The sequence below is a fragment of the Balaenoptera physalus genome (genome assembly GCF_965194825.1).
Source record: "Balaenoptera physalus genome assembly, chromosome: 9".
Lineage (NCBI taxonomy): Eukaryota > Metazoa > Chordata > Mammalia > Artiodactyla > Balaenopteridae > Balaenoptera > Balaenoptera physalus.
Genome location: NC_138888.1, coordinates 31,452,070 through 31,475,406, shown reverse-complemented (window position 1 = coordinate 31,475,406; position 23,337 = coordinate 31,452,070). Strand labels below are relative to the sequence as shown.

At 37.9% G+C, this 23,337-nt stretch overlaps 2 protein-coding genes across 8 annotated transcripts in view; one reads left to right on the top strand and one right to left on the bottom strand.

Annotated features, from left to right (window-relative positions):
* Nucleotides 1–10,622, bottom strand: part of MED23 (mediator complex subunit 23) — a 41,122-nt gene extending 30,500 nt beyond the window's left edge. For 4 of the 6 annotated variants that reach the window (XM_082474436.1, XM_082474439.1, XM_082474437.1 and 1 more), the window contains exons 1-9: nt 10,369–10,622; nt 9,985–10,016; nt 9,739–9,826; nt 6,849–6,973; nt 4,573–4,684; nt 3,022–3,120; nt 2,344–2,445; nt 1,791–1,860; nt 393–505 (exon numbers count right to left, since the gene is read on the bottom strand). In XM_082474436.1, coding sequence (XP_082330562.1) covers nt 393–505; nt 1,791–1,860; nt 2,344–2,445; nt 3,022–3,120; nt 4,573–4,684; nt 6,849–6,973; nt 9,739–9,826; nt 9,985–10,016; nt 10,369–10,416 — 789 coding nt within the window. In that variant the 5' untranslated portion in view covers nt 10,417–10,622. Of the gene's footprint in view, nt 1–392; nt 506–1,790; nt 1,861–2,343; nt 2,446–3,021; nt 3,121–4,572; nt 4,685–6,848; nt 6,974–9,738; nt 9,827–9,984; nt 10,017–10,368 lie in introns of those variants that run through there. The other 2 variants (XM_082474440.1, XM_082474441.1) reach the window with 1 other exon arrangement.
* A 170-nt stretch (nt 10,623–10,792) lies between these two features.
* The window catches only part of ENPP3 (ectonucleotide pyrophosphatase/phosphodiesterase 3), a 94,822-nt gene continuing 82,277 nt past the window's right edge, over nt 10,793–23,337 (top strand). For both annotated transcript variants that reach the window (XM_082474565.1, XM_082474564.1), the window contains exon 1: nt 10,793–11,064. In XM_082474565.1, coding sequence (XP_082330691.1) covers nt 10,987–11,064 — 78 coding nt within the window. In that variant the 5' untranslated portion in view covers nt 10,793–10,986. The remainder of the gene's footprint in view (nt 11,065–23,337) is intronic.

Here is a 23,337-nt window from a genome sequence, read left to right as displayed (position 1 = left end):
TCCTTTGAGAAATTTCTACTCTACTTTTGTCCTCCCCTTTTGAAAAAAATCTAACAAATAGGAGGCTCACTCTTCAAATTTTAGGGACACTGCAAATGCATTTTTGGTCCCTGCTTTGTAAAGGAAAAGTGAAAACAAGGAATCAATTAAAAACTTCAATTTTCTAACACCAAGTGCTTTGCCAGAGGTGGACCATTGGAACATAGACACCTGCAATATCATAAACCACAGGCTGTACTTGGATATTGAAATCATATGATAAACCATAAACTATCTTTCATTAAATATTTACTTCTTCAGTCTATGAAGAGACAATTTAGCATTACACATCAAATAATCCAGGATGAAGACCCTTAGATGGATCAAAAGTTCCATCATATTTAGCAACATACCTTATCATATGGCAAGAGGCCTTTCAAAGGAAAACGGAGAGTTGCAGGGTCCAATTTCCATGAATTACAAATGGCGCCTGAGTTATTTACAACTGGCAGAAGGCTGCAACGGCCTGTATGCATTACAAAAAAATGTTTCTGAATAAATGTGAACATAGCAATGCCTGGTCCTTCATTCACTCTACAACTATTTAATGAATATCTATGCTGAACCAGGCACTGGTTAAAAATATGTTTTGATTAGATAGAAGTTTGGGAATTTTCTTTGATTATTTTTAGCCCAGATGGTTAAAGACCAATTTGTACAGGCCTTCCAAACTCACAAATGTTGCATTTGTCCAGGGACAGAGGTCGGCAAGCTACAATCCACGGACAAAATCCACCTGCTTTTGTAAAGCTGTACTGGAACGCTGTTGCTTTTGCACTGTAATGGCAGGGTTGAGTAGTTGCAACAGATTGTATAGCCCACAAAGCCTAAAATATTTGTTATATCACCATTTATAGAAAAAGTTTACAGACGCTTAATCTAGGGTCAACCTGAGTAACTTTAAACATGATGCTCCTAGAAGCCTTAGATGTAGTCTATGACCATCAATCAGTTCATGTATCCAAATGACTGATAAATACTGTCACTGCGATGTCCCACAGGCACCTCAAGTTCAACATAACTTAAACTAAATTCAACATCATCCTTCTCAATCCTTCCATAATTCATTAAATGATGTCAATATCTACTCAGTTACAAAAGCTAAAAGCCTAAGAATTATCTGTCTAGTGTCTGTTTAGTTTATTTTTGTATTTCCAGTGTCCAGAATAGCACCTGACTCACAGAAAGTGCTAAAAACTTGGTCATTGACTAAATAATGTCTATATTCCAGGCTGTTCTGAGGCCACCATGATTTCTAGAAATTATTCAGGAATATATATGAGCACTGCAAAAATTGCAAATCACGTGCTTGTTTTTAAAAGAAAATTCTGAGAATCTAACAAACATGAAAAAATGGAAAACAAAATAAATGAAATACAGAGCAAAGGTGTAAATTGGAATGGGCTGAGAGAGTCAGATAATCGAGGGGCAGATCTACCACGATTTCCAGTTGCCTAGAGAGTCCATGGTGCTTTACTAGCTCTACTAAAAGTTCCCTCTAATCACGAGGAAACACATCTTCTAGAATGGTTCTATCTGAAACTTAGACCAGTCCAGACAGTTGCTTTTCCTTCCCTGTACTTAACACACAAAGTACCTGAAGCAAGTAAAAGGACATTATTAAGCTCCTAGAGTTATACTAAAATGACAAGTCACCAAGACATGTATAAGATACCAACCATCAACTTTGTTCAATAGTCAGATCACTAAAGATCAGGTACTATTTAGTATATTTTGAATTATGATCCTACCGCAAATGGAGTTGATCCTTGCTGTTGGCCTGAAGGTATCCACAAAGTCTGATACCAGGTTTCCAAGTAACTGAAACAAAACACAACAAAACAGAAAACAAATAGGTATAAAAATAAAATCAAGATTGCTCTGAATACAAGAATCATTTACATAAAATGAGATAATATGTAAAGACTGAGTACAATTCCTGGCACATAAAATTACTCAAAGGTTAGTTCTCTTTTGCTTCCTTCCAAACAATTACTTACCAGTTCATTTCTCCCTGAATTAAGTCAGGTCATACCACCATGTTCTTAGCTATTTGATGAAGCTATGTATATTTCATCACATAATATATAAACTGTCTCAGCAGGACAGCAGAGAAATGAAATAAATACATATTATGTATTATCTAAGGATAAAGTGACTGTTAAAAGAATAAGCACACAAAAAATCACATTATTATCTAGGAATAAAGTTACCATTAAAAGAATAAGCACACAAAAAATCAGATTAATGTAACGATTTTTAATAAAACTTTCTATTAAAAATTTTAGAAAATATTAAATTTACCCAGTGTGGAAGTTTTCCCTCAGGATATAATTTCCTGATCTCTGTGACTGCAAAATATGCTGGTAATAAACAAGCATTTCTTTCCAAGATATATGCTATAACCTACGAAAAATAAGAGGGCGATGTTATTATTTTGACTAGTCCCACAGATAAGCCCTTTAAATGCAACAACAACAAGAACTATGGTATTAAAAAGTAGAGATGTTACTTCATGGATTCATTGGGCTTAAACTGTACCATAAAAAATTTGTTTATATGTGAATATCTAAAAATGAAGATTAATAAATAATAAAATGAGTGCTGATAGTAAGAAACATTGAAAATGCATCAATTATTGGTAGACTCTAATAGGAAGGCAACAGACTAACAATTCTTGCAACATTAGTTACAAAGCACAAAGATCTTTTAAGTGGTCCACAGGCTGATGTTTTAAAATGGTTGAAAATACTTTAACATCAATATTGTTGTTTTCATAGTTAAAAACCATGAATTAATTAAAATATAAAATTTCCCTTTGAAATACAATGAAAGTGAAATAGCACCTTTAAAACACGATTTTTGTAGAAGTAAAGAAATGGAACGTTTTACAAACTACCATAAGTTTTAAAAGCACAGAACTATGTGAAACTAGACTTTTTTTAGGATATGATCAATGAATTGCAGACATGTTTAAATTACCTCTCTTGCTGCTAGAAGCTGCTGTACAACAGCTGAGCTCACTGTATTGGGAATTGTTAAGGTTTTCTCCAAAATCACTTTTAAGAGATCTCGAACACCCTGATAGAACAAAAAAGTCATAGGTTAAAATATAAAAACGTCCCCAGTGCTAGTTAAAACATCTAAAGTTTTCAAGGTTATACACTTGGAAAAAAAAATGTTACCCTCAAGGTCACACTTTTGATTTTTTCTGAACCAGAGCTAACATTCAACCCCCTAATATTAACCCAAGAGAAGTGTCAAGTTCCAAAGCAGGATTCTAAAGAATGGCTTGCAATATGAATGAACGAAGAAAGTCACTTTTAAATAAAAATTAAACTTTCCACACTCTGCTAAGCTTTTCTTGACCTTCACAACATTAGAAGAGTTTCTATTACTATGAGGGTCCAAAAAGTTTAATTTGAGCTTAACAGACAGAAATATATTTGAATATAACTTGAAAAGACTCTGAAAACAGGGACAATAATACAAACTTTCTGGCAGATGACCTTTTCTACTCCTTCCCGTTGCATATTCTAACTTTATTCCCCCTTCTCATCATCCATCACATACTTTAATCCCTCAAACTTATCGAATAAGGCCATTCTGTTAACTGGTCATCTACTCGTATCTATTACCAGTTGCATTATTTCAGAGCAGAATCTGATATATAGAGAAGAAATTTCATTCCATAGTATAAACAATGTGATCAATCTTATAAAAAAGACAGACAAAACATATATATGAAAGAAATTAGAAACAATTATAAAGCACCATACAAATAAGTAAGGAGGTAAAAACTACATATTAATGCTGAGAAAAGTGAAGTCCAAGTACAGAGAAAATAATCAGAAAAAGCTTCTTAGAATTAGTTCTGTATTAAATCACGATTCAAACCAATACTTATCAGTTAAGTCATTTTAGATTAGCAAAAATACAGACATAAAGCACAGGGTCAGGTATTGGCAAGTCTTTCAAAAAGGACAATAACAAAAGTGGCTTGAATGAAGGAGAAGCTTCTGCAGCTATGGAGATCCTGAGATGTATTATGAGACACAATTAGAGAGTGTATGCTGTTGGTTTTGGTCAAGATCAGAGTGCTGAAGACACCAGTTAAGGAAGGAAATGTGTCCAAGGGAGGTCAAGGTGAAGCAGGACTTGCTCCCTTCATCAGCTGATGCCCGCATCTCTTCTCAGTTCCATACACACCTGCTCTGTGCTCTTTCATTGGAAAGGGGCCCCAACATCATAAGATCTGTGGCATGAAGGGACCCAGAGTCTGCTTGGTGACTTCCCTACTTGTCACAGAAATTTACCAGCCACCTGCATTTTTAAGAATGTTGGGAGGGGAGCAGAGAAGCTGTGAGAAACACTGAGCAATTTTAAATCCCTTCAGGAAATACAACAAAAAAAGGAGATTTTGTAAATGGTTCCACTTCATTTCTCCCATGTGAAATTAAGATATGTACACTGAAAAAGTAATCACACCTAACAACGATTACTTTTTATATTGAATAATTAGGAAAAAAATACCTTGTAATCCACTCCTCCAATTATTTTCCGAACCAGTTTAAATGTTAAGGCCCAAAGCTGTGTTCTTTCCCATTCAAGTGTGTCAGAGTTTATCAGGGATTCACAAACCATCCTAGAGAAAAGGAATACCCGTTCCAATTACAAGACAGAATTTTTGCAAGTTCTCTAATAGCCAAGGTCTGCGTACTCTGAATATTATATTTGCCATAGTAAGTTTTTTTTTTTTGGCTGCGTTGGGTCTTCGTTGCTGTGCGCGGGTTTTCTCTAGTTGTGGTGAGCGGGGGCTACTCTTCGTTGTGGTGCGCGGGCTTCTCATAGCAGTGGCTTCTCTTCTTGCAGAGCACAGGCTCTAAGGCACATGGGCTCATTAGTTGTGGCGCACGGGCTTAGATCTCCGTGGCATGTGGGATCTTCCCAGACCAGGGATCGAACCCATGTCCCCTGTATTGGCAGGCGGATTCTTAACCACTGTGCCACCAGGGAAGTCCCAGTAAGTATTTTTCATAAAGGTACATATTACTCAAGCACACTTTCAAAAAATTACATATAGTATTTTACATTTTTTTACTTATATGAAAGACTAAACACAAAGTAGAACTAAATAATGTTAATTATATTATATTTTTACTAGAAAGATATGTACCAAAAGCTATTGGTTAAATATTTACCATTTACCAGTTTGTGACAAACTGTATTTTTCCAAGATGGCTGCAGTAAGACTTTCGATCCCACAGGCTCTTCTAAACTGTGACATTGATACTCCTCCCATGAGAAGTATCAGTGTCATCCTCTACCCCTCAACCTGGGCAGGCCTAATAGTGGCGAATGGGATGCTGTATGACTGTCAAGGCAAGGTGATAAAGCTTCTGCCTAGCCCGCTTATGAATGTTTGCTCTTGGACTCCACTATGCTGTGAGAAAGTCCAGGTTACACGGAGAAGGCATACGTAGGTTCTGGCCAACAGTGCCAGCTGATGTCTCAGATGACAGCCAGGTATCATCCACCAGATATGAATGGGGAAACCTCTGTCATGACTCCAGTCGTAGCCACTACCTGATTGCAATCACGAGACCTGAGAAAAAACTACATACTATTTGCCCAGTCAAGCACTATAATCATGAATGTTAATAATAAAAGGATTACTATTGTTTTAAGCCACAAAGTATTGAAGTAATTCATCACGCAGCAAAAGTAAACTGGAACCAACTGAGCAATTCCACTCCTGGGTATATAGCCAAAAAAAAACCAAAAACACTAAACTGAAAAGATACATGCACCCCAATGTTCATAGCAGGATTATTTACAATTGCCAAGATATGGAAGCAACCTAAGTGTCCCTCAACAGATGAATGGATAAAGAAGACATGCCATACACACACACACACACACACACACACACACACACACACACAGTGGAATACTACTCATCCATAAAAAAGAATGAAATTGTGCCATTTACAACAACATGGATGGACTTGAAGGGTATTGTGCTAAGTGAACTAAGTCAGACAGAGAAAGACAAATACTGTATGATATCACTTATATGTAGAATCTAAAAAATACAATAAACAAACTAGTGAATATAACAAAAACAACAAAAGTTAACTGGAACAAGCTCATCAACGTGAGTGATTTTAGTCTCTGGACTGAAAGGCAAAGTCTGCCTGGTTTTGAGCACCGTAAGTATACAATTCTAAGAATACTGCATCCTAGAAATTAAAACTGAGATATTACAAAGGATTTCTTGTTGAGCCCAACTTCCTTCTTCATTCCCTTATCCTTTTACAACAACAACCTCAACCAATTTCTAAACATTAATAAAAAAGAAAATTCTGGGCTTCCCTGGTGGCGCAGTGGTTAAGAATCCATCTGCCAATACAGGGGACACGGGTTCAAGCCCTGGTCCAGGAAGATCCCACATGCCGCGGAGCAACTAAGTCCGTGCACCACAACTACTGAGCCTGCGCTCCAGATCCCATGAGCCACAACTATGGAGCCTGCAAGCCACAACTACTGAGCCCATGCGCCACAACTACTGAAGCCTGGGCGCCCTAGAGCCCGTGCTCCACAGCAAGAGAAGCCACCGCAATGAGAAGCCCGCGCACGGCAACGAAGAGTAGCCCCCACTCGCCACAACTAGAGAAAGCCCACACACAGTAACAAAGACCCAATGCAGCCAAAAATAAAATAAATAAAATAAAATAAATAAATTTATAAAAAAAAAAAAAGAAAGAAAGAAAATTCTTTAGATTGCTCATATTCACCATTAAACGTACCTGGGTGGAAGGAGACCAGTCTCGACCGCCATTGCTAAGCAGTCATAAAGAAAAGAAATTCTTTTAGGACTATGCTGGCCGTGAATGAATTTAACAATCCACTGGATGCACTGTTCGTGAGACTCCTGGAAAATCAGAAAATGATCACGTTTTAGGTCTAAACTTACATTTTGTAACTAACAAATAGCTAATAGTACCTGGGAGTATATCAAGACTATGAATGAGATACTCCATTATAAATTCATGGATGAAAGCAAATTCTAAAAAAAAAATCTGAAAAAATTCAGATTTAGTACTTGAGTTATAGTAAGCTTAAAATCATACAATTATATAAACTTCCACCATTTTTACTACATGGCACCTCCAAAAAGAGTACGATTTTATTAACATATTCATGATCAATAGAAAACTCTAGCAAAGCTTGTGCACGGCATTGTAAGCAGTGCCCTTAATGGCAGATATAAATATTCCTGTCACTGGGGGAAAAATCCACTATGAATTAGTACATCAGCCTCATGAGAATTTCGTGAGTCTAATCCCTAAGAGCCCAATGAGTTATGAATCTAATGACATATCCAATTTCTAGACTTGCAAAACTTTAAATCTGATACCAGAATGTAGTACCGAAATCACAGATTATCTTCTAGGATATCCTCAAGATGTCCTGCTCCTCTGTGCTACCGCTGTCCCTCATACACACTTCTACTGTTGAACATATAATGCTGACTTAGAAATACTTATTTTCTTCCCAGCTCTTCCATTAGAATATAAAATTTTCGAAGACTGTATCTTAACTCATAAAATGTTTAACGAATTATTAAAATATTAAAGTATGTCATAAAGATGTTCAACATCACTCAGAGAAATGCAAAAATAAAACCACACTGAAATAAAATTTCTCCTGTTTTAGATTGGCAAAGATCAAAAAGTTCATTAACACTCTACTATGAGGCTCTAGGGAATAAGATACTCTTATACATTGCTATCGGGAGTATAAATTGGTAAAACCCTTATGGAAAGCTATTAGGCAATTTCTATAAAAACTACACATAGACATACCCTCTGACCCAGCAATACTATAAATTTATTCTGTGTTCCATGCATATAACTGTTCATTATAGCATTATTTAAAGTGAAAAAGGTAAGAAGCAACCTGTCAGTTGGTAGGAGACTGGTTAAATAAAGGAAGGTGCAGCCATATAATAGAATATTATGTTGCTATAAGAAAGTAAGAAAGGAAGGCAGAAGTAACTCTTAATGGATTGATGTAGAATTACTTTGAGAATTTAATATTAAGAGGAAAAAAGCAAGGTGCTAATGAACAGTGTACATGGCATATGAACATTCTATAAAAATGATTCTATGCATAAAACACTTCTAGGGGCTTCCCTGGTGGTGCAGTGGTTAAGAATCCACCTGCCAATGCAGGAGACACGGGCTCAAGCCCTGGTCAGGGAAGATCCCACATGCTGCAGAGCAATTAAGCCCCTGTGCCACAACTACTAAGCCTGCGCTCTAGAGCCTGCATGCCGCAAATACTGAAGCCTGTGCACCTAGAGCTTGTGCTCTGCAACAAGAGGAGCCACTGCAATGAGAAGCCTGCGCACCGCAACGAAGAGTAGCCCCTGCTCGCCGCAACTAGAGAAAGCCTGCGCGCAGCAACGAAGACCCAATGCAGCCGAAAATAAATAAATAAAATAAATGTATTAAAAAAAACACTTCTAGAAGGAAACATAAACTGGGAATGCTGTTTGCAGACAGAAAAAGAAACAAGCAATTAAGCTAAGAGAGATGTAAGGCAGATTCATCATTGGGTCCAACTTTTGGTCCAACCCTTTGCATTTTGTACCGTATGAATATATTATCTATTAGAAAATAATTAGGGTGCTTCCCTGGTGGCACAGGGGTTAAGAATCCACCTGCCAACGCAGGGCACAAGGGTACGAGCCCTGGTCCTGGAAGATTCCACATGCCGCGGAGCAACTAAGTGCGTGCGCCACAACTGCTGGGCCTGCACTCTAGAGCTCACGAGCCAGAACTACTGAGCGTGTGTGCCACAACTACTGAAGGCCGCGTGCCTAGAGCCCGTGCTCCACAACAAGAGAAGCCACTGCAATGAGAAGCCTGCGCGCCGCGACTAAGAGTAGTACCCGCTTGATGCAACTAGAGAAAGCCCGCGGGCAGCAATGAAGACCCAACGCAGCCAAAAATAAATAAATAAATAAAAAGAAAAAAATAATTAAAAGAAATTTTAAAAAACTAATGTATTGAAACTCTGTGGTTCATGTCTGAGTAGCAAGTCTTAACCACCAGCAGCTCAAGTGCAAACAGTTCTCATTTTCCTACCTATAATGCACCATGAGAAGATAAGGTACTACTGTACTATGAGCTCTTTAAGGATCACACATTTTGTCTTTTTCAAGGCTGCATTTTCTGGTGAATGTTCTCTGTTACTAAGTTTTACTGCTCCTTTCCTCAATTTTATTATAATATCTTTGTATCCTTATTGTGGCATCTTTGTATCAATGCTGGGCCAGTTCCTTTCTTGAGTAAATGAATGAACTTTTTAGCCATTACAATCCCTAACACAGCTGTTTTGAAGTGCACCAAATAAATCAGCATAGGATCAAAATGGTTTTATATAATCTAACTTGGGAGAGATTTCTAAAAACAACTCACACTGTGCTGTCGTCAACCTGATTTTTCAATACAGATTCTCTACTGGAAGAATACAAATGGAAACAAATGGAAATCAGAATAGACAAATAAAAGATGATGACAATTTTATTTCTCCTTTTCCAGAAAGACCTTAACAGCAACATCAAAGAAAATGTGCAAAAAGAAAGGGTCAAAAATCATCAGCTGAGTGTATTAAAAACGCAGTGCTCACCTGAGAAAGACCACCCCAAAACTGTCTGAAGGCCCCCAAACAGCTAATTAGTTTTGTTTTTTCATCTTCAGGGGTGTCCATAAACATGCTAAAAAACAAAAATAGCATTATTTGCCACTAGTTTTAAAAAGGTAATTCAACATAACCAGAATAGTGGATCTTGTAAACCTCCAAGACAGACCTAAATAAAATCTTACAAAGATACACTCAGGTAAAAACACAAAAATCTGCCATGCATATACTCACCCAGGGAAAGCCTCTTCTATAATTTCCGTTTTCTGTTAAAAAAAAAAAAAAGTAAACGATGTGAATTTTGTTTTTTTAAAAGGGAGGGGGAGGCGCGTCCCCGAGCAAAATAATACAATGCAACAAGGGCAAGTCACCTTCATCAGCAACGCGCAGAAACAAACAATACCTGCCTGCTTGGCCTGTAACAAAGGGTGTTGTGGATTTCAAAGGAGACTTGGAATTGGACAGCAGTTTGAGAATTGCTCAACCCTTGCACACATACACGGTTTCACAACAAAGAAGAGATGGAGGAGAGGTTGCCCGGGCCAGGTTTCTTGAGCCGTTGCCGCGAGCCACACCCTCTCCCAGCCATCGTCCTGGATCCCTGGCCGTTCCACTCACCACCACCTCCTCAAAAATGCTCTGCAGTTGCGTCTCCATCTGGACCATCTCCCCCGCCTTCCTTGGACACCAGGCGCGCTGCCCGGGTCAGGCCCGAGATCCGGCAATGGAGGGGCAGAGGGCCGCAGACGCCTGTAGGAAACCTCAGCTCGCCGGGGTCAGTTTCTTCCCCAAGCGCCCAGCTGACTCCGTCCCCTGTTTGTTGCAGGGCCCAGCAAACAACCGGAAGCTGCACGGAAGCCGGAGCGCTGGGTGCCCGCTGATTACGAAACCCGCAGAAACCAGGGACCCAGTCAGATGGTTCCGCCTGTGTAGAAGTGCGGCGCGCGAGCCAGACGAGAGCGCCCCTAAGTGGAAGCTCGAGCCTAAGTCACCCCGAGGCCCGGTCGGCTGCAGGCCGCCACTTCCCGGCTGAAGCGGGAATTGCTTCCTGCTTGGTGCTGATGCTTTTGCACGGCGGGAAGAAAACAAGCTTGAGACCCAGGGGCTAGAGCCTGCTGGAAATGCTCCTCTTGCGACCTGGGTCAACCTGATGTCTACGAGCTGCTGACCTTCTAGGGCTCCGTCAGCAGCCTGGAGCCAGGAGTTGAAAGCTCACTTTTCTAGACGACAGGGACAATGCCTTCTCGACTATGGTTATCTCAGTGCCTTGCAGAGTGCCAGAAGCACAGCAGACTTTCAATGAAGGTTGAAAAGGTGAATGAACGCATCACTACTGATTTTTAATTAAAATAATCGAATAATAATATATACTGTTTTCAGTTATGATCATCTAAAAATAATAATATTTATCAATTACTGAATACATATAGCCTCTTTGGTGGTGGGTAGGGATGGAGAAGGGTGGCAAAGAGGAAGGTTGATTCAGTGGCATGGTCGGAGCAGATACACTGAGTAGTGTGCCCCCCACCGCTGTATTCTTTCAAACATCAGTTGACATTTTTGTGGAAACTTGCTCTCATTCTTCAAGCTGATTTAGGTGTCTCTTCTTTGTCTTCATATAACACTTTTGTGTATAAATAGTAGAGGACTTCATTTATGGAATATTTATCCACCGTTCCCTCAGTGCTAGACACGGTGTTAGGTATTCAATGAACTGTATTGCAGAGTGTATTTTGCAGAATATCTGAGCTATTATAGAAGGGTGACAGAGCCAGAATTATTAAAATCCAAGTACCCTAGCAACCTATTGTTCTTTTTTGTATGCTAAACAGATTATTTTATTGTGGATTGTCTTCAACCAGATTCACTTCTAAGACAGCTTTCATTTACTAGCAGATTTCCACGTTTCGGCTGTTTCGAAATCGGTATATTCTCTCTTTTTTTTTTTAACATCTTTATTGGAGTATAATTGCTTTACAACAGTGTGTTAGTTTCTGCTTTATAACAAAGTGAATCTGCTATACAAATACATATATCCCCATATCTCCCCTCCCTCTTGTATCTCCCTCTCACCCTTCCTACCCCACCCCTCTAGGTGGTCACAAAGCACCGAGCTGATCTCCCTGTGCTATGCAGCTGCTTCCCACTAGCTATCTATTTTACATTTGTATACAGTGAAATGCATATTTTAAATATACAGCTCCATGAATTTTGACAAATGTTGACACTTGTTTAACTACTACCTCAGGCAAGATATAGAATATTTTTATTGTCCCAGAAAGTTCTTAGAGTCCTTTTGCAGCCAATCCCCCTCCCAGAGGCAAACACTGGTTTAATTTAAGTAATCATTAATTAGTTTGCATGTTCTCAAAGTTTATATAATTGGATTCACACAGTATTTACTCTTTTGTGTCTAACTTCTTTCACACAACTTTGTATTTTGAGATCTATCCATGTATATCATTCTATTGTATGAATATACCACAGATTATTTTTCAATTCACCTGTTGATGGATATTTACATTTTCAGTTTTGACTACTACAAATAAAGTTGCTATGAACTTTCTCAAACAAGTCTCTCTGTAGACATATTTTTCTAGGAGCAGAATTTTAGCGTCATATGGTAAGTATATGCTTAACTTTATAAGAAATTGGCAAACAGTTCTCCAAAATGGTTTTTACTCTTTTTACACTCTGATGCTACAAATTTGTGTGGTTTCTAATTGTTCTACATCCTTGTCAGCATTTAGTGTTGTCAATCTTTTTACTTTTAGCCATTCCAATGGGTGTGGATTTTCCTAGTGACTAATGATGTTGATTTTTTTAAAAATGTGTATCTTATAAGCTATTCAGATATCGCTCATGAAGGTTCTGTTTAAGTCTTTTGCTTACTATTAATCAGGTGATTTCTTATATACTCATTTATTTGTAGGAGTACTTATATATTCTGTATACAAGTCTATTATCAAATCCATGCATGGTGAACGTTTTCTCTCTGTTTTGGCTTGCTTTTTCATTTTTAAAATGATGTCTTTGATTAGCAGAAAATTTTAATTTTGATGAAGTCCAATTTATTATGTTTAAATTTTATGGTTATTGTTTTAAGTAGCCTATGAAATCTTTGTCTACCCTAAGGTCATGGAGCTATCCTCCAATGTTTTCTTCTAAGAACTAAGTTTTATAGTTAGTATAGATAGTGTAGATTTATAGTTCAAATATTTAGATCCATGATTCATCTTGAATTAGTTTTTGTAGGTGTGGTGCATGTGTGTGTATGTGTTAGGGTGGGGCAGGGCTTTCTCCTCCTCGTTTCCAGAGGGGTCATGGCTGTTGCCTAGGGCTGAGCTGCTCAGCTGCCACCCTGATGGGCCTAGAGAACAGAGCCTCAAGCTAAAGAGAATTATTTTTGAGCCTTAAAATCTAATGGAATTTTCCCTGCCAGGTCTCAGACTCGCTTGGGACCCATGTGACCCCTTCTTTTTGACTTCTTCCTTTTGAAATAGGAATGCTGGTCTCACCAGTGTATTTTGAAGCAGATAATTTGTTTTGTAGTTTCACATGTTCATAGAAAGGAATTTTGCCAAAGGATGAATCATACCTCTAGTTTCATCCATTTGTTCCATCACCGTTTGTTGAAATTATCCTTCTTTCTTCATTGCATTGCCTTGTATTAGTCTGGGTCTCTTTTTAGACTCTCTATTCTGTTCTTTTGATCTATTTGTCTATCCTTATGCCAATATCATATCGTCCCAATTGCTGTAGCTAATTAGTAAGTCTTGAAGTAAGGTAGCTTAAGTTCTCCAAATTTATTTTTTTAAGCTTATTTTGGTTATTCTAAATCCTTTGCACTTCCATATAAATTTTAAAATCAGCTTGTCAATTTTGATCAAAAAATACTGAGATTTTTATTGGGATTAAATTGAATCTATAGTGTAATTTGGAGATAATTGACACCTAAGCAATATTAACTCTTTTAGTCCACAAACAGGGTTGATCTCTCCATTTATTTAGTCTTCTTTTATTTTTTTCAGCAATCTTTTGTAGTTTTCAGTGTGCAGATATTGCATATCTTCTGTTAAATTTAATCTTATGTATTTTATATGCGTTTTGGGGGGGATGGTATTTCAAGTAGCATTTTAAAAATTCTGTTTTCCAGTTGTTTATTGCTAACATATAGAAATACAATTGATCTTTGGCTATTGGTCATTAATCCTGTGACCTTGCTCAATTCACTTTTTAGTTCTAGTAGTTTTTTATAGAACCCTTAGAATCATCTATGTCCACAACTGGTCATCTGTAAATAGGACAGTTTTACTTCTTCCTTTCCAACTTACTTCTTCCTTTATTTCTGTTTCATGCTTTACTGTATTGGCTAGGACCTTCAGCAGTACAATGTTGAATAGAAGTGCTGAGAACACACACCTTTGCCATGTTCTTGATCTTAGGGGGAAAACAGCCTTTCATAAAGTCTGATGCTAGCTGTAGGTTTTCCACTGATTTTCATTATCATTTCATTGATGCTGTTTGTCATATTGAGGAAGTTCTTTTCTATTCCTAGTTTACTGGAAGTTTTTATCATGAATAGATATTGAATTTTGTCAAATGTTTCTCTGCCTCTATTGAGATTTTTCAGTTTTACTCTGTTAATGTGATGGGTTTAATTGATGGGGTTTTGAATTGTGGGAGAAGGGAATTTCCCCCTCTTTTTCCTCTTAGTTCTTTTGGATGGCAATTAAAATGACATAAGGCAGATTAACAGGAGAAAGTCAAATTTATTACATATATACAGGGAACCCTCATAAGCATAAAGAATTCCAAAGACAGTAAGGCAAGATAAGGTATATTTATTACTCTGGACTGGAGAAAAGGAGGTAGGGGTCTGGAACTTCAAAGGGACGTAAGGCATTCACAGGAAGATGAAAAGAATTAATATTTGGTAAGCATATGTTTGCTGGGCCATCTAGAGACAGTGGAACACAGATAGGACTTTGATCTAACTAGCCTTGGTAGGTTACTCCCTGTCTACTACACCTAGTTGATATTTTACTATAGTATCTATGGTGTTGACTCCTTCCTCAAACATGTCTTCTATCTTAAATTCTTTTAGACAATAAGTGGGGGAAGTTCAAAGGTTCTTCCTGAGCCTTTTCAGCATGCCAGAGTGGCACATCTTGGGGCAGCCTGCCCTGAACCCCATCAAAATGCTAAACCAACTTTGCTTCCATGGGATACATACTATTCGGTCATGATATGTTATCCTTTCTATATATTTCTGGATTCTATCTGCTAATATTTTATTGAGATTGTATTTTTTTTTTCATATGCCACTATCATCGCCAACTCCTAACAAAACATGCCTTGTTTTGAATAATCAGCTTTAACTAGTGAAGAAAACTGCTGGGAGTCATAGGCCTCCAAAAGCCCTTTAAAGTTTTTTTTTTTTTTTGAAGGCTGTGGATACCTTGTACAGCTGAACTCACGTCGTTCACTTGCTAGGTGACGACCTAATAATTCTCCTGTCGTGGCTTTGACCTGGCAGATACTTAGTTCCCTAACATTTGTAATATGTATATACAGCACAATATGCCCTTGTTACCACGTAAGAGCTTCTAAAAACCTGAAATGAAAGAATTCAAATTTCCTGCTGCAGAGTAGCTTCAAGAGTTAGGCTGAACAGGGAGATCAGCTCAGTGCTTTGTGACCACCTAGAGGGGTGGGATAGGGAGGGTGGGAGGGAAGGAGAGGCAAGAGGGAAGAGATATGGGAACATATGTATATGTATAACTGATTCACTTTGTTTTAAAGCAGAAACTAACACACCATTGTAAAGCAATTATACTCCAATAAAGATGTAAAAAAAAAAAAAAAAAGAGTTAGGCTGAGGGTATTAGTTTGCTAAGGCTGCCGTAACAATAGAAACTGGCTGTCTTAAACAATAGAAATGTACTTTCTCACAATTCTGGAGGTTAGAGGTCTGAGATAAAGGCGCTACAAACTTGAGATCAAGGTTTCCTATTTTACTCAATAAGTCAAAATCCATTATCATTATTTATTTTGATAAATATATAAGAAATATTTATGATTCATAAATTTATCAGTTGGTTGGTTTCTTCAGAGGCCTTTCTCCTTGGCTTGCAGACGGCTGTCTTCTCCCTGTGTCTTCACATGGTCTTCCCTCTGTGCATGTCTGTGGCTAATTTCCTCTTCTTATAATGACACCAGTCATATTGGATTAGGGCCCACCATTATGACCTCATTTTAACTTAATTACCTCTTTATTTGGACCCTCTGTCCAAATAAATTACATCTTCAACATGTGAATTTGGAGGCATACAATTCAGCCTCAAAACTCCTTCCTCTGGGCCCCCAAATGCATGTCCTTCTAGCATGCAAAATACATTCAACCCATTACAACAGCTCTCAAATCTTAACCATTCCAGTATCAATTCCAAGTCCAAACTGTCGTCTAAATATCCTCTAAATCAGGTATAGGTGCTTCAGGTGTGAGGCATTCTGAGGCAAAATTCCCCTTCAGCTATGAGGCTGTGAAACCAGATAACAAGTTATCTGCTTCCAAAACACAATGATAGGACAAGCCTAGGATATACATTCCCATTCCAAAAGGGAAAAATTGAAAAGAATAAAGGGGTCGCAAGTTCCAAGCAACTCTGAAATCTAGCTGGGCAATTTCCACTAGATTTTGAGGCTTGAGAATAATCCTTTTCGGTTTGATTATTTGCTCTGTCCTCCAGGATGGGGGTGGGGTGGGAGGTGGCTCAGTAGAGTTTGCAGGCACCTAAGTGGCATGACGTGGGCATCCAAGCATGGGAGGGGATGGTGGTGAGGTTGAGAGGCTGATGGCATACAGGGGAGTTTATCAAATAAGCAGAAATAGTAAGTTCAGTGGAAGTCTGGTTTCACATTGTGGGAGAAGGGGTATACACATGTGGAAAGAGAAAACTAGGATGAATCCTACAGTGCTTGATTGAAATTGGGTATTTTGATATGAACTCATGGATTTAATAGATAGGTAGTTTTAGAAATAAATACAGTATGAGCTGTCCTAGCGTTCCTCAAACATGACCAAAGCTTTAGCAGAAAGAAAAATTATGTGGAGCAGCTGATTGAGCAAAAGGGTGAACATAAAACTGTACCTAAGGAAGTATACTAGTGGTCACATCAGTGTGATTTATCAGTGCAATTTTGCATAGTGGAGGCTTGGTGCTGAGAACAGGAAATATGTCAAAAGTTCAGGAAACAAACTAAGGCAGAAATAGAGGTAAAGGTGACCAGCAGGACTTGGGCAAAGTGAGATCAACCAAGATGTCTTTGTAAAAACGGCTAGTATATTTGGATCGCTGTTAGAGCTGGTCTTAGGACAAACAGTTGAATCATCCTGGAGGGTGAGTCAAGGGTAGTACCTCTCAGAATTGGAGAGCCCTGAAAGCCAGGACGGGTTGTTTGAATCATCAGCTAATGCGATGATCACTTTGGGCTTGTAAATAATGGAGTGAGCTAAGAGACAGAAAGAAAATTTGGTTTTCTTTCTGTCTCTTAGAAAATAAGCATTTGGTTTAGAAGAAATACTGGGCCAGATCTGAGGATCAGGGGCTGCACCTACCTCCTTAAGGAATAGGATATAGCAGTTCTAATGGAAAGCTGGAAACCCTAGATGCTGTGGATGGAGATGAAGCAGCTTAGAATCTTTGGAGGATGGGAATAGACCGGTCAGTTGTCTGCTACTGTTGTCATCTTCTTCTCCCCCTAGCTTGGTGATGCTTGTCTTAGTTGAAGCCAGGTGTAGAAACAGGGGTCAAAGTCCATTCAGGTGGAGGAGGCTTTTTAAAATGAGATGTGAACCATGAATTAATGTCTTTCAGTTTGGCTGTGCATGGATTAGTTACTAATACCTGATAAGGTTCTTCCCATTGTGGCTGCAAAGAATCTTTTATTTGATGTCCTTTCCAATAAACAAAATCTCTAGGTTGTAATTTATGATCCTTTTCATTTCTTGGGAGTTTGCTGTAAAGGTAGTTACTAATTTTTTTAAAGTGTCTTAATAAGACCCTGTCATTAATGTAATATATTTCCTGTGAACCATTGTGGGTGAAAGTTTCCAAAATATTGTTTTCCCAAAAAACCATTTTCTCAGATGCCCAATGGATTAAATAATGTACAGGTCTAAACCATATATGCGTGGTGGGGTCAAAATTCCCCCCTTTTGTTGCCGTGTCCGTTTCCCTTCTATAGTGGCAATTTCTTGAGCCTGTAGAAAGAAACCTTTTACTGGGTTAGCAGGGTTAACGGAGAGCATTCTCGAGGCTGAACAGGATGAATATTTAAAGCTGCTTGTTGGGCTGCAGCAACAGCAAGCTGTTTCTTTTAGCTTCCCTAGTGTCAGATTTGGAATGCCCTGTTGTCTTGATAATTGCTAACTGTTCTGGCAATTGTATAACAGTTAATAACTCTGCAACCTGTCTTTTATTTTAGTTTTTACAGGTTGTCCTGAAGAGGTTAAAAACTTCATTGTTTTCATAGCATTCCAAAGTTTTGTGCCACTCCAAAAGAATAGCGACCATCATTATAAATATTTGTCACCTGGTCTTTAGCTAGTTGACAAGCTAGAGTTAAGGCAATTCATTTGGCTTGTTGTGCTGACTTTTTTTCTGATAAATAAAAGCTTTCAGTTATATCCTCTACGGATGTGATTGCACCTCCAGCTCTGTAATGCCCCTGCTCAACCCTTAAGTAGGAACCATCTGTAAATCTAATTAGATCAGCCTTATCAATGGGGCTTCTTGTAAGTCATTCCAGGGAGCAAGATAATGATCTGTCAACAAAATGCAGTCATAGTTGTTTTCTTCCTGTGATGCTGGAAGCAAAATTACAAGATTAATGTTATTATATCAAACCAAGGTGGTATGAGGTGCAGAAAGCAACATTACTTCATAAGAAGTTTGTTGGCTTTCAGAATTGTGCTGAACGTGGTGAGAGTTTAGAAGAGACTCAACTGGGTGTGGGACATAAATACTTAAAGGAGACCCTATTCCTGTTTCTTCAGTAGCCTTTCTGAAATAACCTTCAGACAAAGTGGAAGTCCTTTTGCTACCTAATCTAATTTAGTTTTGGAGCATAAAAGCAAGTCATCTATAAGCATTTTTGTAAAAGCATCAGAGTAAGACAATAACTGTCTATAAATGAAAGACTTAAAAAGCGTTGTTCAAGACCTGATTATGATGCAGTCATTAAGGAAATTTGGCAATTTCTGTGACATACAACATTCTAGGATAATGACTAGAATTAATACTGACAACATACCAGGACACTTCAAAGGTTAGGAGCTTCATATAATTTCTAGAACCTTTATGTTAATAATATTTACCTATTTCTTTGGGATGTTCAAGGACCCTCTGAAGCATCCCAAAGTTAGCTGGAGGTCAAAAGAACTTCATGAATTTGATTTCAGAAAGGTTGTCAGAGATATCAAAATGTTTTAAACATTTTGGCCAAGTAGGATTGTAAGTAAGTCAGTGTGAAACAATACTTATTCACATAACCAAAATGACAATAAGATTTCAAAGGCAAGTACAGAGAGTTACTGGTAAAGAAACTTTACAATCTGTTATCAAAAGCAGATCAATATTTCAAGAAAACTTTGTCTTCTCGACAGAGAAAAAAACCAAATTCTAGTTTTACATCATTTCACCTTTAATATTAAAATTCACTTATTTAATTAAATTCAATCTAATCTTAGTCTTGACCATGCATAAAACTCTTTTCTCAAGATTCTCTTTTTAAAATTGATTTCTAAAAATATATATTTCTAGAAATATATGCTTTTAAAAAGCACAAAATATATTTATTAATAATTTCAAACATATTTAGTTTCTCTGTAATAAGAGGTCAAAAGTAGGTAAACATAGACTTCTTTAACAATTAATGTTTCAGTATTTTATCTTATTAAAAATGATCTAGACATTCAATGAATTTCCATAATTTAATTTAATTTAGCAGAACTCTAAAGTTTCAGGTTGCCAAAAATCCAGAGAAACCGTTTTTAGGCAGACATTCCATAAAACATATTATTCTTAAAGAATTCACCAAAAGCTTATATCCCATTTATATGTTATTACTTATGAAATATAATCAGGCCATTAATTATCTCATTGACAAAGTTTGTAGCATAGATAATATGAGCTTACTGACTTTCAGTAAGCCTAGTTACAACAGAAGTATTATACTTAATGTTGATGACTCTAAAGACATGTCTAAATTAATTAAACCGTCAATTTAAACTTGTTTTTATTCATTAAAGATTAATCCTAGATCATGTGATCCTTTACAACTTTGGGTTAATTTAAGTCACATCTAGAAATATTTGATTTTTTAGCACTTATCTTTAAGTCAGTTAAATAGAGTTCTTTTACAAATTAATTTTGATAACACCATCTGGAGGTAGGGACATATCATGTTTATAACATACACACAGACAAGCATACATCAAGACAAACACAGACAGATATCTCATAATTTTCCTGCTTGAGTTTTAAAAAGCCTCTTTTCCTTTTTTTTTCCTTCCTTTCAGTTTTAAATTCTACTAACTGAGCTAACGCTGTACTCTCAGGTGTTGTGGGCTGTGTTTACATTTCAAGGACATAATAAGAGTTATAACGTCAAGGTTTCTCCTAGGAATACTTTTATTCTCCTGGGGTCAGAATTTTGAACAGGTGTTTTATGAAGCTGGCCTTCTCTAGAATGTCAAAAGAGCTCCATCCTGACCATTTAAGCGTTAAGTGCTTGCAAGCATTGGCTTTGTTCCAATTGTATATGAAGCCAGCCAGAGTTCCCGTGAGTGGCTGCCTGTCCAGGAGCTGTTTGGCCTTTGAGGCACAGTTTCCCATTATTAGTTTCATGGCCTAATTTAGATATGATCTGAACAATTTCTGAGGACAGTGAGTTGGATCGGATGTGTGCTGTTTCCGAGTCTAGCTCCCCACGGAGCCTGGGTTAGTTCAACTCTCTTATGAGTCTCAGTTTCTCCCTCCAATGGTCTAAAACTGCTCAGGGCACTAGGCGATTAGCCTTTATTATGCAACCTGGCGAGCAGGATTTACTTAGTGATTGTAGTGGGAGCCTCTGTGGGACCACTACCTGGCAGGAGGATTGACCCTCAGACACTACACGTGTTGTGGCCAGAAGGAGCAGTTGTCTCTTTTTCTTCAGACTTGACCAGGCTCAGTCTTTGATTTCACTAGCAAACAGTTTGTTCAAACCATATATACATATCTTTCCAATTTAAGGCAACTTTTAAAAAAGGACAGCCAGCCAGTTTACTCCAAAATTCCCCCTAGGTCCCTACCTAGGAAATGTACTGGTATACTCTTAGGACTCCAAATCCCAAGAAAAACAGCAGGAGTAAAATTCAGGACATTTAAAGCAATGATGTCTGGATCTCACGAGAACTCACCAAAGCACCTCAGGAATACCAGTAAACAGGTGGGGCTCAAAGGGCCCATGCTGGTACCAAGCACTGGTTCAGGGTAGACGCCAGGTTTGATATCCTGCCGACTACGCCAAGAAAATGTTGACAAAAATTCAATTTACTGTCAAGTTAAGAAGAAAAAAAGGGAATTTTATTTGAGCCAAACTGAGGATTATAACCTGGGCAGCTCTGAGAACTTTCTGCCTGTTAGAAGTCAAAGGCACAGCCATATACATTTTCAAGGCAAATGATCATACATCAAATGACATAATAATATTTTACATAAAGTGAACCAAGGGTGCATAGTCCAGGTAAGCACGTACAAAGTGAGCAGGAAGTCACCATGACCCCATGCTATTCTTTAAGAAGTTACATTGCTAGCATCAGAAGAAAGAAAAAAATTGATCTTTACAGTTGAACAGGCTCTCCCATCTTTGAGGAGCTCTGGTTGATGTGCAATGCAGGTGCACACAGCACGTTAGGGAGGGAGGAGGCCCAAACAAACACAGAGAATTTTATGTTTAATTTTTCTTGTCCTGCCTTAAAATAGAAATTTTATTTCATCAAAAGCATAAAAGTATTTTTGCCTATGGTAGGCAGAATAATGACTCCCCCCAAAGATGTCCATGTCCTAATCCCCAGAATTTGAAAATATGTTAAATTACATAGCAAAGGGGAATTAATTTGCAGATGGAATGAAGATTGCTAATCCGCTGCCCCTAAAATAAGGAGATTATCCTGGATTATCTGGGTAGGTCCAACGTAATTCGCAGGGCCTTTAGCAGTGGAAGAGGGAGGCTGAAGAGGAGAGTCAGAAGGAGATATGACTAAGGAAGAATGGTCAGAAAGATGCAAGTTTTCTAGCCTAGAAGATGGAGGAAGGGAGTCACAGGGAATGTAGGTGGCTCCTAGAAGCTGGAAAAGGCAATAAAACAGATTCTCCCCAAGAGGCTCCGGAAAGGAACTCAGCCCATCTGACAACTTGATTTCAGCCCAGTGAGATCTGGATGGAACTTTAAACCAGCAGGACTGTAAAATAATAAATTTGTGGTGTTTTGAGCCATTGTTTGTGGTAATTTGCTATAGCAGCCACAGAAAACTTATATAAATGCCTAAGTATCAACATTGGCTACCTGAGAGGGATGGGAGAAATTATTGGATGTGTTATACTATTTATTATGAAGTACTACTTTAAAAAGTACAATAGAGACATTTTTACACTTCTTTCCTAAAAGATATTCTCTTTACTTTTGATGCTGAATAATTCAAGATGTGTGTTCTATAAATACCTCCGCCTCATTAGGTCCAAAACCTACTTGTCAGCTTTCCAGAAAACTAGCCTCGCATCCTGATGCGCCTCTCTCTGCTCAGGCCCCACTCCTCTCTGGGTCACCTGGGTTTAGACTCATTCTCCAAGCTCAGGCTTCATATTTCTCAAACCCAACATGTATTATCCTTTTCCACAGCCTTCATCTGACTTGTGACCTCTCACGGGACTGTGACAGCCACACCTACCTGGCCCCTCTGCCTTCATCTCTCCCCACTCCGGTCCATTCCATTCTCTAGAACCGGGAAAATGTTCCTAAAGTACATCTTTTATCATGTTACTCTCTGCCTCTAAATCCAACCTTGGCGTTTCATTTTCAACAGACTCACATTTCAATTTCTTCAGTTCGAACCTTTTCATTTCTTCGTTCTTTCTTTTGCCACAAAATGCTTTTTGACTCCAAATTTATTATTCTTTTAATCATACCACATAGATTTTACAGGCTGAAGAACTCTGATTTTTATAATCGATTCAGTCATGTAAAAACCTCACTGTCCTGGGTCATCTTATTTGTTTATAGAAACTTTGATGCAAATAGTACTTTAACTCAGACCATAGTGATCATTGTGCTGTCCAGAGTTTAAAGCTTTAGTTTTTGGTTATTCACTGTGAAATCAATTGATAATACTATTACTATAATTGTTAATTTCTTTTTGGTGTTATAATTTTTCAAAGCAATAATATATGTAAATGTTAAAAGATGACTAATTCTTATATAATATTGTGCATCAATAATACTTCAATAAAGAGAGGACTAATTCTCCAAACCTCATATTTA